This window comes from Labrus bergylta, chromosome 10 (genome assembly GCF_963930695.1).
Source record: "Labrus bergylta chromosome 10, fLabBer1.1, whole genome shotgun sequence".
In the NCBI taxonomy this organism is placed as follows: Eukaryota; Metazoa; Chordata; class Actinopteri; order Labriformes; family Labridae; genus Labrus; species Labrus bergylta.
Window position 1 is genome coordinate 12,082,282 of NC_089204.1, and position 10,415 is coordinate 12,092,696.

Sequence of the window (10,415 nt, forward strand, 5' to 3'; positions counted from 1 at the left end):
GGCCAATGTACTAAGGGCCAGCAGAAGAAAGTCCAGGGATAATCAATGTGAAAAAATTGGCTGTTTGCATTCACCCTTGCGGTTCCCAAAAAAACACTTCAAGGAGTTTCAGGAGTATGACAGCTGAGTAGTGATCAGCTGATGGCATCATCCCAAACAAGGTAATTTGAGGTTACATACAAAAGTCCCTCAAATAAATAAAAACAAACCTTACCTCTAAATACTTGTTAAACATATTCAGATGGAAAACAAAGCTAAATCTGCCCCTCAAGTTACGTCTACAGAATGAGCAGTCAGTTCAAGATTCTGTTCACTTTAAAAAGCTTCACACAGAAGCTTTGCTCTGGCTTAATTTGGCAGTATGGCACCCCATTTTTTTTAAAATGAAAAAAATGTAAAATGCCAGTGGGAGCTGGGATGTAATTGCAGCAGATTCGTTCTTCCTGATTTGTCTCTTTAAAGATTCATGAATTTCTGCATGAATAAAGCCTGCTGATATATGATTGGACAGTACTACACATATTGCAAACATTATTCAAATGGAACCCAGAACACTTTAACAACTAAAATCCAGGCATGAAGCATTCTCAGATTCTCTAATATCTCTACATGTCAGGAAGATTGTGATCTCTTTCAGTGCATCTCTATTTGTTCATTTTATTAATGCTCTGTGACTCCCAATGTGTTGTAAAGGCTTTCATTTTGGTTCAGTCGACCGTTGGCTTACAGCTGCTACAACAAAACCAATTGGACAATGTATGAACTGTAAAGTCACTTGATGCTTATAATTCACTATCTTGACATTTGTCTTTTAGAGAAGTGAAACATTTAATAAAAAATGCCTGGCACTGTTTTTATTGGCTGTATAAGGGAAGATACACTGTCTTTTTCTTTTACCCTCTTTCTGTTGCAAATGCTCTATGAATAGATACATACATTATGTTTTTTTAATTAAGTGTTTCTAGAAGATGCAGATTTTTTAGTTAGATACTATTTAATTAGGTTAAAACAGATTAATTGAAAACCTGTAATGACACTTGGTAGATTGTAATACAAATGTTTTAACTAAATTCAGTCTTTTTGTTATAAACATCTACACATCTTGATGACCGAACAACCATCTTACATTTCTATGTACATGTTCTTTTATGTGTATGTTCTTTTTAATGTCAGTACATAGGAAATTCATTTTAAATCAAGGCTAGTGTCGCTTAAAGAGCTTGAGAAAACTGCATGTGAAGATGTCTGTTTTATAACTACATCAAAATATAATCCCACACACACCACTGTTTCTCCAAAATGTAAAAAAACAAAAAAAACAAACAATGCCCTCAAAGACACCCCTGACCTAAGAGGGAACTTGTGATACAGCATATATACTTCTTCTTGAGAAAAGCAGAAGGAAATACAGTGGTTAACGCTCTCTGTTTGTACAGAACTCCTTAGAAATGGTTATTGTAGGTATTTCGACTTCTTTAAATACGTGAGAAATTGAAATTGTATTGCACTGTTAACTGTAATACTCTTTATTTACAGCATAGATTCTTAAAGTAAGCACTGTTTCTATATGCTTATATGTCTTCTATATTCTTGTTGTTAATGTGGTTTTTGATTCTGGAGACTAGTAGTAGAAAGGTATGTCATTCATGCAGAAGTTGGGCTGCAGACTCTCGAAGGTGCAGTCAGATGTGTCCATGGCACAGCGGCCACAGTTGCAGCTCAAAGCCACAGGGTAGGTGACAGTCGGATCTACACCAGGAGGACAGTCAGGAAGCTCAAATGTCTTGTAGTAGAAGTCACGGTATGTGCACACATGCTGGTAAACATTGCTGAATGGTGTCTTGATGACAGGGTCCTAAAAGGGAGAAAAATGAAGTCTGTTAGTGAAAAAATCATGCTGCTGCTATTCACTAACATGTCAAATATATGGGTGATAGACACAATGTGACTGCAACACTGAATTAAACATCTAGTCTAGTCTATGATTGCAAATATAAAGTAAGAATGAAAGGACCAAAGTAAAACATGTACACCAAAACGGATATGTAAAGGTTGACAGGTGTGAGATTTTATCTACTTTGGTTTCAGTTTCCTGCTTACTCACAGCGTTTCTATTACACTGAACCTAACGACACCGTCATATTGTCCCAGTGTGTACTTTACACACCCTCAGTAGGCAGTGTGTGCAACTTGATGTGGAAATAACTTGTGTGGTTGACAACAAGCTGTCATCATTTCTTCCTCTTCTGCAAAAAAGCTATTGACCGTACATGACAACCTCTTTCCATTGCAGCATTCTTTTTTTTGGGGGTGGGGCGGGGTGGGGTGGGGTTAAAGAGGAGATGTGCTCATCTTAACTTATTAAACTTTAATGTTAGCTCATGACTGGGAAAATCATCCCAGTATGTGCTCTATTTAACATGAAGATAATTTCCTATTTTTTTAGTTTAATTTTAATTAACACCATTTCCTTTTCTTTTTTAATAAGAGGTTAAATTTTTTTCATTCCTCAGACTTTAAGATTTTAGAAGTAATACATGTTTTATGTATTTTCTTATCCCTGATTTCATACTATTTAAATGTCCTTAGGATTGTTTTACATTGTTTCACTTCAATAAATTAGTAAAATCCTTCAACACATACAGGGTTTAGACTATGTTCTTTTTATAATACTTTTTTATTTATTTGTATTACCGCTATAGCTCCTGTTGTACCTTGGTGATGCAGTGACCACTGCAGATGGTCGTTTCTACTGGGTGGCACTTTGGACAGCCCTCCTTCTCCAGAGACACCGTCTGGTTGATGAGCTGGCAGAACGGCAGCTGGAAGGCGGCTGGAAATGGAAACAGATAATTGGTCCCAAGAATAATTGGACATACTAACACGGCGCACAGCTCATTAAAAAATCCTGCATTGCAAACTTTGTACTCCTTAATGTATCAAATGATCAACAATAGTTTTCCACTGACAGAGTTTGTAAATGAAAGCTTCTACCAGAGGCCACTGTGTTATACAGCACACGTGACATTGGCAAAAGAGCTTTTCACATTTTATCTGGAACAAATTACCCATCACTATCAGATCAAGACTGCACACCTCTAGTTTTAACATCATGGCTGACACACAAACAGATATGATGCACAAATTCTGATCAATAAGAATTAACAAGAATGAATATAGCAAATGAATAAGCATATCTTTGGGAGCCATAGTCTTGCAAGTCTTTGTGCATTATATCTAGAGATTTTTTTACGTCATTAGATTTTTTTAAATGATGTGCGTGTGTTTGCTGCCTTTAGCATGACACACAAACAGTCTGTCAACCGTTATACACAGCATATTTTGGTACTTTTTATGATGTTTAAAAGTACTTTTAGTCTTCATTGATGTCTTGTCTTTTCACTGTATTCTCTCTCATTCAATTATTTGAATTCACCTGCCCAGGGACTGATGATGGAATTTAGCTATCCAGCAAAGTTTGAGTAAGTTGTTGACTTTTGTCAGTTAGATAAACAAATATATTAAAAATAATGTATACAGTTAGGCTCAGTTATGTCATCTACTGTTACTTTGTTACTCTGTCATTCTGTGACTTTGATCTAGAAAAATTACTCTTCAACAACACTGCTTGTCTGTATTATGTATGGACAGTATTCAACAATGAGGTCCAATAAAACGCAAGAAGATGCATTTGGTTGTCAGGGATTTACACAAAGAGGAGGCAAAAAAACATTTCTTTCATTGTGTCTACTTCAAAATATGGACACACATAAGTATTTGTTGAACGCAGCTGATAAGAACACCCTATTTCTAACATCAGATTGACTGAAGTCTGGCCCTTTCCAAAAATGTAATAAGCCTGAGAAAGAATCCAAGAGCCGTTGTAGAAGTCCAGGTTTCTCTCGGGCCACATGAATTGAAATGTGCTGAGAGATTATGATGGATTTTTTGCCTTACGATGCACGAAAAAATCTGGCGACCCTAGCTTTAACAGCTCCATATGCTTAATAAAAGTGGAAGCCCTTTATTTCAAACTTTTCCTGTAAAAAGAGAAGTATGTAAATGATAATAAAACTCAATATCAAAATCAATATCACTGTTTGATTGACTTATTTACCTGCTGGGATCAGGGGCCCGATGGAGAATGTGGCGCCCAGAAACAAACTCAACATCAAGGGGGGCATCCCTCTCCCGACCTGGGCAACAATCATCCTGCAGGAGACGACATAGAAAAAAAAAGCTGTATTGATCATTTAGTTTAATAAAAATCATGGACATCTGTTTTGTTTTGTGTTGAAACACATTTCAGTATAGCAGAGACATTGATAACACGGACCATTAAAAAAACACTGTCAGCATTTTGTTTATTGCTTTGGCAATTTTTTAAACATTTTGAAGATGACACTGAAGATGTTATCTCACCCTTTTGATTTTTTTTTCTAAGTGAAGATATTGAGCCAGTGAGGAAGTCTTTAACAACAAAATGACCTTTTTCATTGAAACATTGTAAAAACCAAGGATCAAATTGTTGAGATGTTTTTTTCTGTGTTACTCATTGTAAACAGTCTTGTCCTACACATATTCACAGACACTAAGTGCAGACCGAATTTTTCTGACAGATTTTTTCTTCTGAGGCTTACTCACTGCTTCCGTTTATCAACGTTTACACTCTTGGATGTTAATTTCAAGAATCCAAGGTGTCACATTTGACCTTGTTTATAAAAATTAGTTTGTGTACAATGAAAGGAAAATGTTTTTTAAAGAACAGAAAACAGCAAAGAGAAAAAAAAAACATCTGAAAAACACCAGCAGTTCTTCAATGGAAATGGTCAGTACACTAGTGTATCACTACAACCACTATATGTAAAAACAAATCAATGCCTCTCAGCATTTTTCACAATAACATGAATTGAATTGCACAAAGAAAGCATTTTATCACACATACATTCAACTAGTAATTATAATTGCCTACATGTCCATAAACATTTTCAAAATGTTTGTGAAGAATGAGAGATGCTGTTACTGCTGTGAGCGTCATCTTCTGGAAGAATCTTTTTTTTTTAACTTTCTAACATGAGCAACTTCTGTGTTTATGATTACATGTAAAAACTAAAACACACAACAGTATGATTTTTTTAACCTTAAATAATAAGTGTCAATCTGTTTACTTTTATTAAGAAAACCTCACTGTGAATTTGGACCTAGGCACTATTATTAATCATTCCTGACCTCTGCTGTTCGTGATTATTCATTACACCAATTTTTTTTTTTAGAAAGGTTTCATAAAAACAGCCATTCATTATCTATACTGCTTTTCCCTCTCAGGGTCGCAGGGGGTTCTCAGCTGTCACTGGGTACACCCTGGAGTGGTCGCCAGTCAATCACAAGGCTGACATAGACAGTCGCACTCACATTCACACCAACTGGCATGAAAAGACCCTCTCTGACCAACCTGCAGCTCTCGTTAAAAATAAAAAAGTAAATATTATTCACCAAGAATTCTACTAAACAAGCTTAGCCGCAAGAGGGGAAAAAATCTGATAATTTAATACATTTAGGAAGACTTTTTGGAGGCAGACTTACCTTTCTGGATTCTGCAGACACTGTGACCAGGCCTGGTTCTATCAGTCTTTATAGAGCATAGAGGAGCCTGGTATCCAGGATGAAACTCGCTCATATCAACTCTGGTAACCTGATGTTGTTGATAGGGGCAACACTTCAAAGGTTTGACCTTTATCTGCCCAGGGGGATCAGTCCCTCTTTGTTTCTCTCCTAAATCCTACTATGATTGTATAACCAGCTACAATAATTAAAAAGAGCATCAATTGGGCAACAATTAAACTTACAATCTGATTTGGTAGCATTGGCTTTTAAAATCAAATGGATAGGGGGGTGATTTTGACATTTTGATAAACAATGTCTGTGGTTAGACAGACAGACAGACAGACAGGTTTCCATGCATACATACTTACATAGAATATTTCTATCTTCTACAAGTACATCTTGTTTCAGTGCTTTGTATTGTTATTGTAACGCTTTGTTTTTCATATTAATTGTACAATCCAATCCTTTCACGCTGCCTTATTTACATTATGTTCCTTGTGGATTGAATCAATTTTACCCAATTGGGCTGAGTTCGATTCCTTATTTACAGAAAATATGAGCTGTCAGTAGCAAATTAGATGTTTTCTGCCAATTGTAAAAGTAATTCCATCCATCTGGTTGGATTTATTAAACTCAGTGCATACAATAAACAATGTAAAATTCAAAGGTGAAGTAATGGAAATATACAATTTCCATTACATGATGCAAAATTAATTGTAAATTGGTGTTAAATAATTTAATTTGCTGATATTTGAATATCCAGTGTGAGTACAGAGTTATATGTCCTACAAACATCCAATATTTTAATGTAAGATTGTTGTCAGCATATCCTGTTGTGTATTGAGTTTAGACACCATGAAGCCGGATGGAAGCTGTCACGTAGTTTGTTTGCTGCTGCCGCCGGTTGCTTAATCCTGTCTTATCTGTTTGGGATCTCTGTGACTCACTGACTTCCTCCGGACATGGTTCATCAAACAATTTGATCCTGTTGTTAACATAATGAAGGCTTTTTAACAGGTTAAGATGACACAGGATGATTTCCTGGGGTGGCTGTGGATCAGTGGTAGAGTTGGTCGTCTCTGAACCAGAAGAATGGGAGTTTGATGCCAAGCTCCTGCAGTCACACAAGTCAAGCCAAGCAAGCAGCAAATGAATGGAAAAGCATTGGGCCATTGGGCAAATTATGTAGCAGGATCTACCACCACTGTCTGATTGGTTGAATGAGACATGTACTTTTAGAAGTGCATTGGGTGGCCAGTAAGACCAGAATTGCCATCCAAGTCTAGTTGATCTAGGCTAATTCGCTGGCTTCTGAAATTCAACATTGAAATCTTAATTCCAGTACCTGCTTCTTTTCTACATATCAGACAAAAAATGTGGACCTGACAGAGTAAAATTCAGTTGCAAATTTCTGTCCAAAATGATATAAGCAAATTTCAGCACATCAGATTTTATATGTTAGGTAAATTCTGTCACCGAAACAATAAATAATTAAATCGTATCTTTAAGTTACTCACATTTTAACCTTACACAGTCTGGGTCCAATGACAGGCCCCAGTGTTTGTGTTTTTTTACATACACTCCTTCATATTTACTGCAACTTGGAAGTCAAGAAAATGTCTCATTGTCCACAAAATGAAAATGGTATATCTATAGCAATTCCATAGACTGTAAATATCAACCCCCCCCCCCCCCCCCCCTCCCATATTTAAAGAAAAAAAAAAAAATGAACATTTACATCGGAACGACACATCCGCTTTTGCTTCTTTTCCCAGTCGGCGTTTTATAGCGAACGGAACGATGCGGCAGCTACTACGCATGCGCTGAGGCCAATATGGTTATGAAAATTGTCCTTACATGACTTATATTTCAAGACAGTCTGACTGTCAGTACATTTTGCCCAAGGAGTCTTACTTTGTAAAATGGCAGGAGAAGAGGAGGAAAGCAGGAGCAAGGTAAGTACCTGAGCTCAATCATGTTGCACGGAAACAGAGAAGATGAGCTACTTGAGAAGGTCAGCAGTGGTTAATATTGTTGAATATGAATATGTTGACATTCCTGCAAACCTGAACTTTAAACTCTTCCCTCGAGTTCATTCGGGTTAAATTAGCGAAGTGATCACATCAGTATCCGCGTAGAGCCGGGCAAGCTAATGTTATCCGTTATCAGAGATAGTTTGGTTAAACCCTACCAAATCCTGTGCTTATATTTGATAACTAAAGGTTAACATGAGCCCAGACACAAAAAACATTGTACTCACAAATACAATGAGTGGCAAGCATTTCTGAAACATTACGCTGAATAGTTCGGCTCACAGTTTATCCTGAAATTTTCAATTTATTTCTGTAAAACATGCATCTGCCTTCGTTTCTCAACTCATTCGCTACTTGCTGTGTATCCATTGCAAACCTTTACCGTGGATTATAAACATGCAAAGGCTGATTCTGTATTTATTCATGTGATGATTAAAATTAATGTCAACCCAGCTCATGTTGAAGTGTGTCAAATAATACAGATGACACAAGTCCCTGTAACAATTGATAAGAAGATGTCGATGTATTTTCTATCACGTTTCAGCATTAGAGTAGTTAACACCTTTACTTAATGTACAGTAGAAACACATATCAGGTCATGTAAGTGTTTTTATTTAAAATTAAAAATTTTAATTTTATTTTACATTTATTTTAAATTAATTTTAATTTAATTTTAAATTTATTTTAAATTTAATTTTAAATTCTTTAAAAATTAAAAATTATTTATAATTAAAATTCTTTCTTCTGCATGTCTGTCTGTCCTTCAGGGTTTTCGGCTGCTGGGGATCCTTGACGTCCAGAACACTCCATGTGCCAGAGAGGCCTTCCTGCATGGGTCTGGAGGCTCACTCGCTGCTGGCCTGCTGCACTTTCTGGTCACAAGTAAGCCTTGTTTCAACTGAGTGTTATTGCATGTGTATTTTCTTCTCTCACTCAGTGGTTAACCATCTTGCATCCAATAAACTATCAACAAGGCTATGAATAATAATTGGATGCGATATAATCACTGCGATCTGAACAAATAACTGCCAAAATAAATCCAGTCTCTCGATTTCCTGAAAATCAGTATTAAAAAAAGATAGTTTGCACTTTGAAGTTTACTTGTGCACCCTTTGACCTGATCTGTTGTTCACAGGTCGGGTAAGGAGGTCTTTTGACGTTGGATTTGCAGGCTTTATGCTGACCACTCTCGGCTCCTGGTAGGTCATCATTTTATCTGACACATCATCCTTATCTTTGTCTGTCCAATCAGAATTAAACTTGTTTTTTTGTTCCCTGACATAAGAGATAAAACTCGAACCAGTCACATTGGCTTTAAGCTGCAGTTTTCTCTCTTATTGCTGTTAGTGACAGAAACCTGTTGTGTCTCCCTCTCCAGGTTTTACTGCAGGATGAACAACGCTAAGCTTCGAGTGCAGCAGAGAATGATCCAGGGAGGCATCAAGAACAAGGTGGTTTATGAAGGAACTGCCGTAGACCCCACAATTAAACCTGGAGCAGAATCAGGACCCTCATGACTTCCAGGACTGAGAATCCTGCCCCTCCTCTGTGACGGCTGGGAGGACAAAAGAGGACAATGGCAGGGCTACTTCAAAGACATAACAACCAGTTTTTTGTCTTTCGGAAAACTGACTTCTGCTGCACTAATCATGGACGGATTGAGTTATTTAATGTGTGCCGTTTTTCCTTTTTTATGGCTGACAACTTGCGATACAGCAAATCCAATGGGTTAAATCTTCAATTCCATCCAACCAAAAACAAACTGTTGGATGGTATGAGTAAGCTGTACTGATCCTGAATCACACAAAACGTGTTTTACTATAATCTTTTCAAAATATTGCTCAACCCCTTGAACTGATCCAACAAATTTACCTCTTACAACCTCATTCCGCTGAACCCTGTGATGCTGTGATTTTAGTGACTGCGTTCCTCTGTCTCTTCTGTGTTTTCTGCACACGAGGTTACAACTTTATTCTTAAAGTCAACCCAAGGGTACACAGACTCACCAAATGCCATTTGGAAAAGTCCCCACCCCTTTGTGGGTTAGCAGTATATTTAATAGATGGATTGTATGTTAAAGCCAAGGGCACCTACTGTGACATCACTGATTAGGGTGTGGCTTAATCTGTAACATGTTTGAAAGGGTAATCCCAGAGGACAGAGCAGCAGCGGCTCTCTGCTTATCATAGCTTATCAATAAAATGTCTACTGATGTCAAATTGTGTGTCTGTCGTCTAGGAGGTCTCATCAATTCATTTTTCATCATAATTTTTTCTTCTTAAGATGTTTCCTCACCTCCAGTCTTCCTTAACTTAGTCTGTATTTACCTTGTGCAGTATGTAGTATTTGCTTCAAATTACACATATGAAGCAGCCGGTCAGATTACTGAAGACTTGCTTGTAAAACAATTTTATATTTTTTAAATTGAGAGTAAATAAGACTGAATTCTGTACACAAACTGTTTAAATACTTCAGCCGGCATACTTTACATGACCAGACATATATAAGAGTGTTGAGGAGTGGAGCACTGACTAACAGGATGCTATTTAACTTCTAATGAGGTGACTGTCAGAGGAAGCAGGATAGCTGACTCGAAGTGAAGATCCTCAACCCCTACAAAATCGAGGTAAGATTCCTAACAAGGACCATTTCTTAAAGAGTGAATTTTGTTAACAACACTGCTGTGCTCTTAATTTATAATTATTTGTTAATAGGATTTATACAAAACTGTTTCTCTGGTTTCTGCAGTGGTTGGACACTTGGACCTTTTTTTTTAAA

At 36.9% G+C, this 10,415-nt stretch overlaps 2 protein-coding genes across 2 annotated transcripts; one reads left to right on the top strand and one right to left on the bottom strand.

Moving 5' to 3' along the window:
* Positions 1–841: 841 nt before the first annotated feature.
* On the bottom strand, positions 842–5,629 carry lhb (luteinizing hormone subunit beta). Its single transcript, XM_029281571.2, has 4 exons — positions 5,584–5,629; positions 4,118–4,212; positions 2,715–2,833; positions 842–1,855 (listed from the first exon to the last, which is right to left on the bottom strand). Exons 2-4 carry the CDS (start codon positions 4,209–4,211, stop codon positions 1,622–1,624), a joined length of 447 nt encoding a protein of 148 aa, XP_029137404.1. The 5' UTR covers position 4,212; positions 5,584–5,629; the 3' UTR covers positions 842–1,621.
* A 1,761-nt stretch (positions 5,630–7,390) lies between these two features.
* cox20 (cytochrome c oxidase assembly factor COX20) lies at positions 7,391–9,861 on the top strand. Its single transcript, XM_020655666.3, has 4 exons — positions 7,391–7,559; positions 8,405–8,519; positions 8,773–8,836; positions 9,016–9,861. Exons 1-4 carry the CDS (start codon positions 7,527–7,529, stop codon positions 9,152–9,154), a joined length of 351 nt encoding a protein of 116 aa, XP_020511322.1. The 5' UTR covers positions 7,391–7,526; the 3' UTR covers positions 9,155–9,861.
* The last annotated feature ends 554 nt before the right edge of the window (positions 9,862–10,415 follow it).

Bases quoted from the DNA above. Each gene is read 5' to 3' on its own strand.
- lhb (XM_029281571.2), bottom strand. From the start codon at position 4,211: ATGATTGTTGCCCAGGTCGGGAGAGGGATGCCCCCCTTGATGTTGAGT. The intron at 2,834-4,117 runs GTAAATAAGTCA...TTCCATTTCCAG, and splicing joins CGGGCCCCTGATCCCAGCAG to CCGCCTTCCAGCTGCCGTTC. The intron at 1,856-2,714 runs GTACAACAGGAG...TCTCCCTTTTAG, and splicing joins GTGGTCACTGCATCACCAAG to GACCCTGTCATCAAGACACC.
- cox20 (XM_020655666.3), top strand. From the start codon at position 7,527: ATGGCAGGAGAAGAGGAGGAAAGCAGGAGCAAG. The intron at 7,560-8,404 runs GTAAGTACCTGA...TCTGTCCTTCAG, and splicing joins AGGAGGAAAGCAGGAGCAAG to GGTTTTCGGCTGCTGGGGAT. The intron at 8,837-9,015 runs GTAGGTCATCAT...CTCCCTCTCCAG, and splicing joins CTGACCACTCTCGGCTCCTG to GTTTTACTGCAGGATGAACA.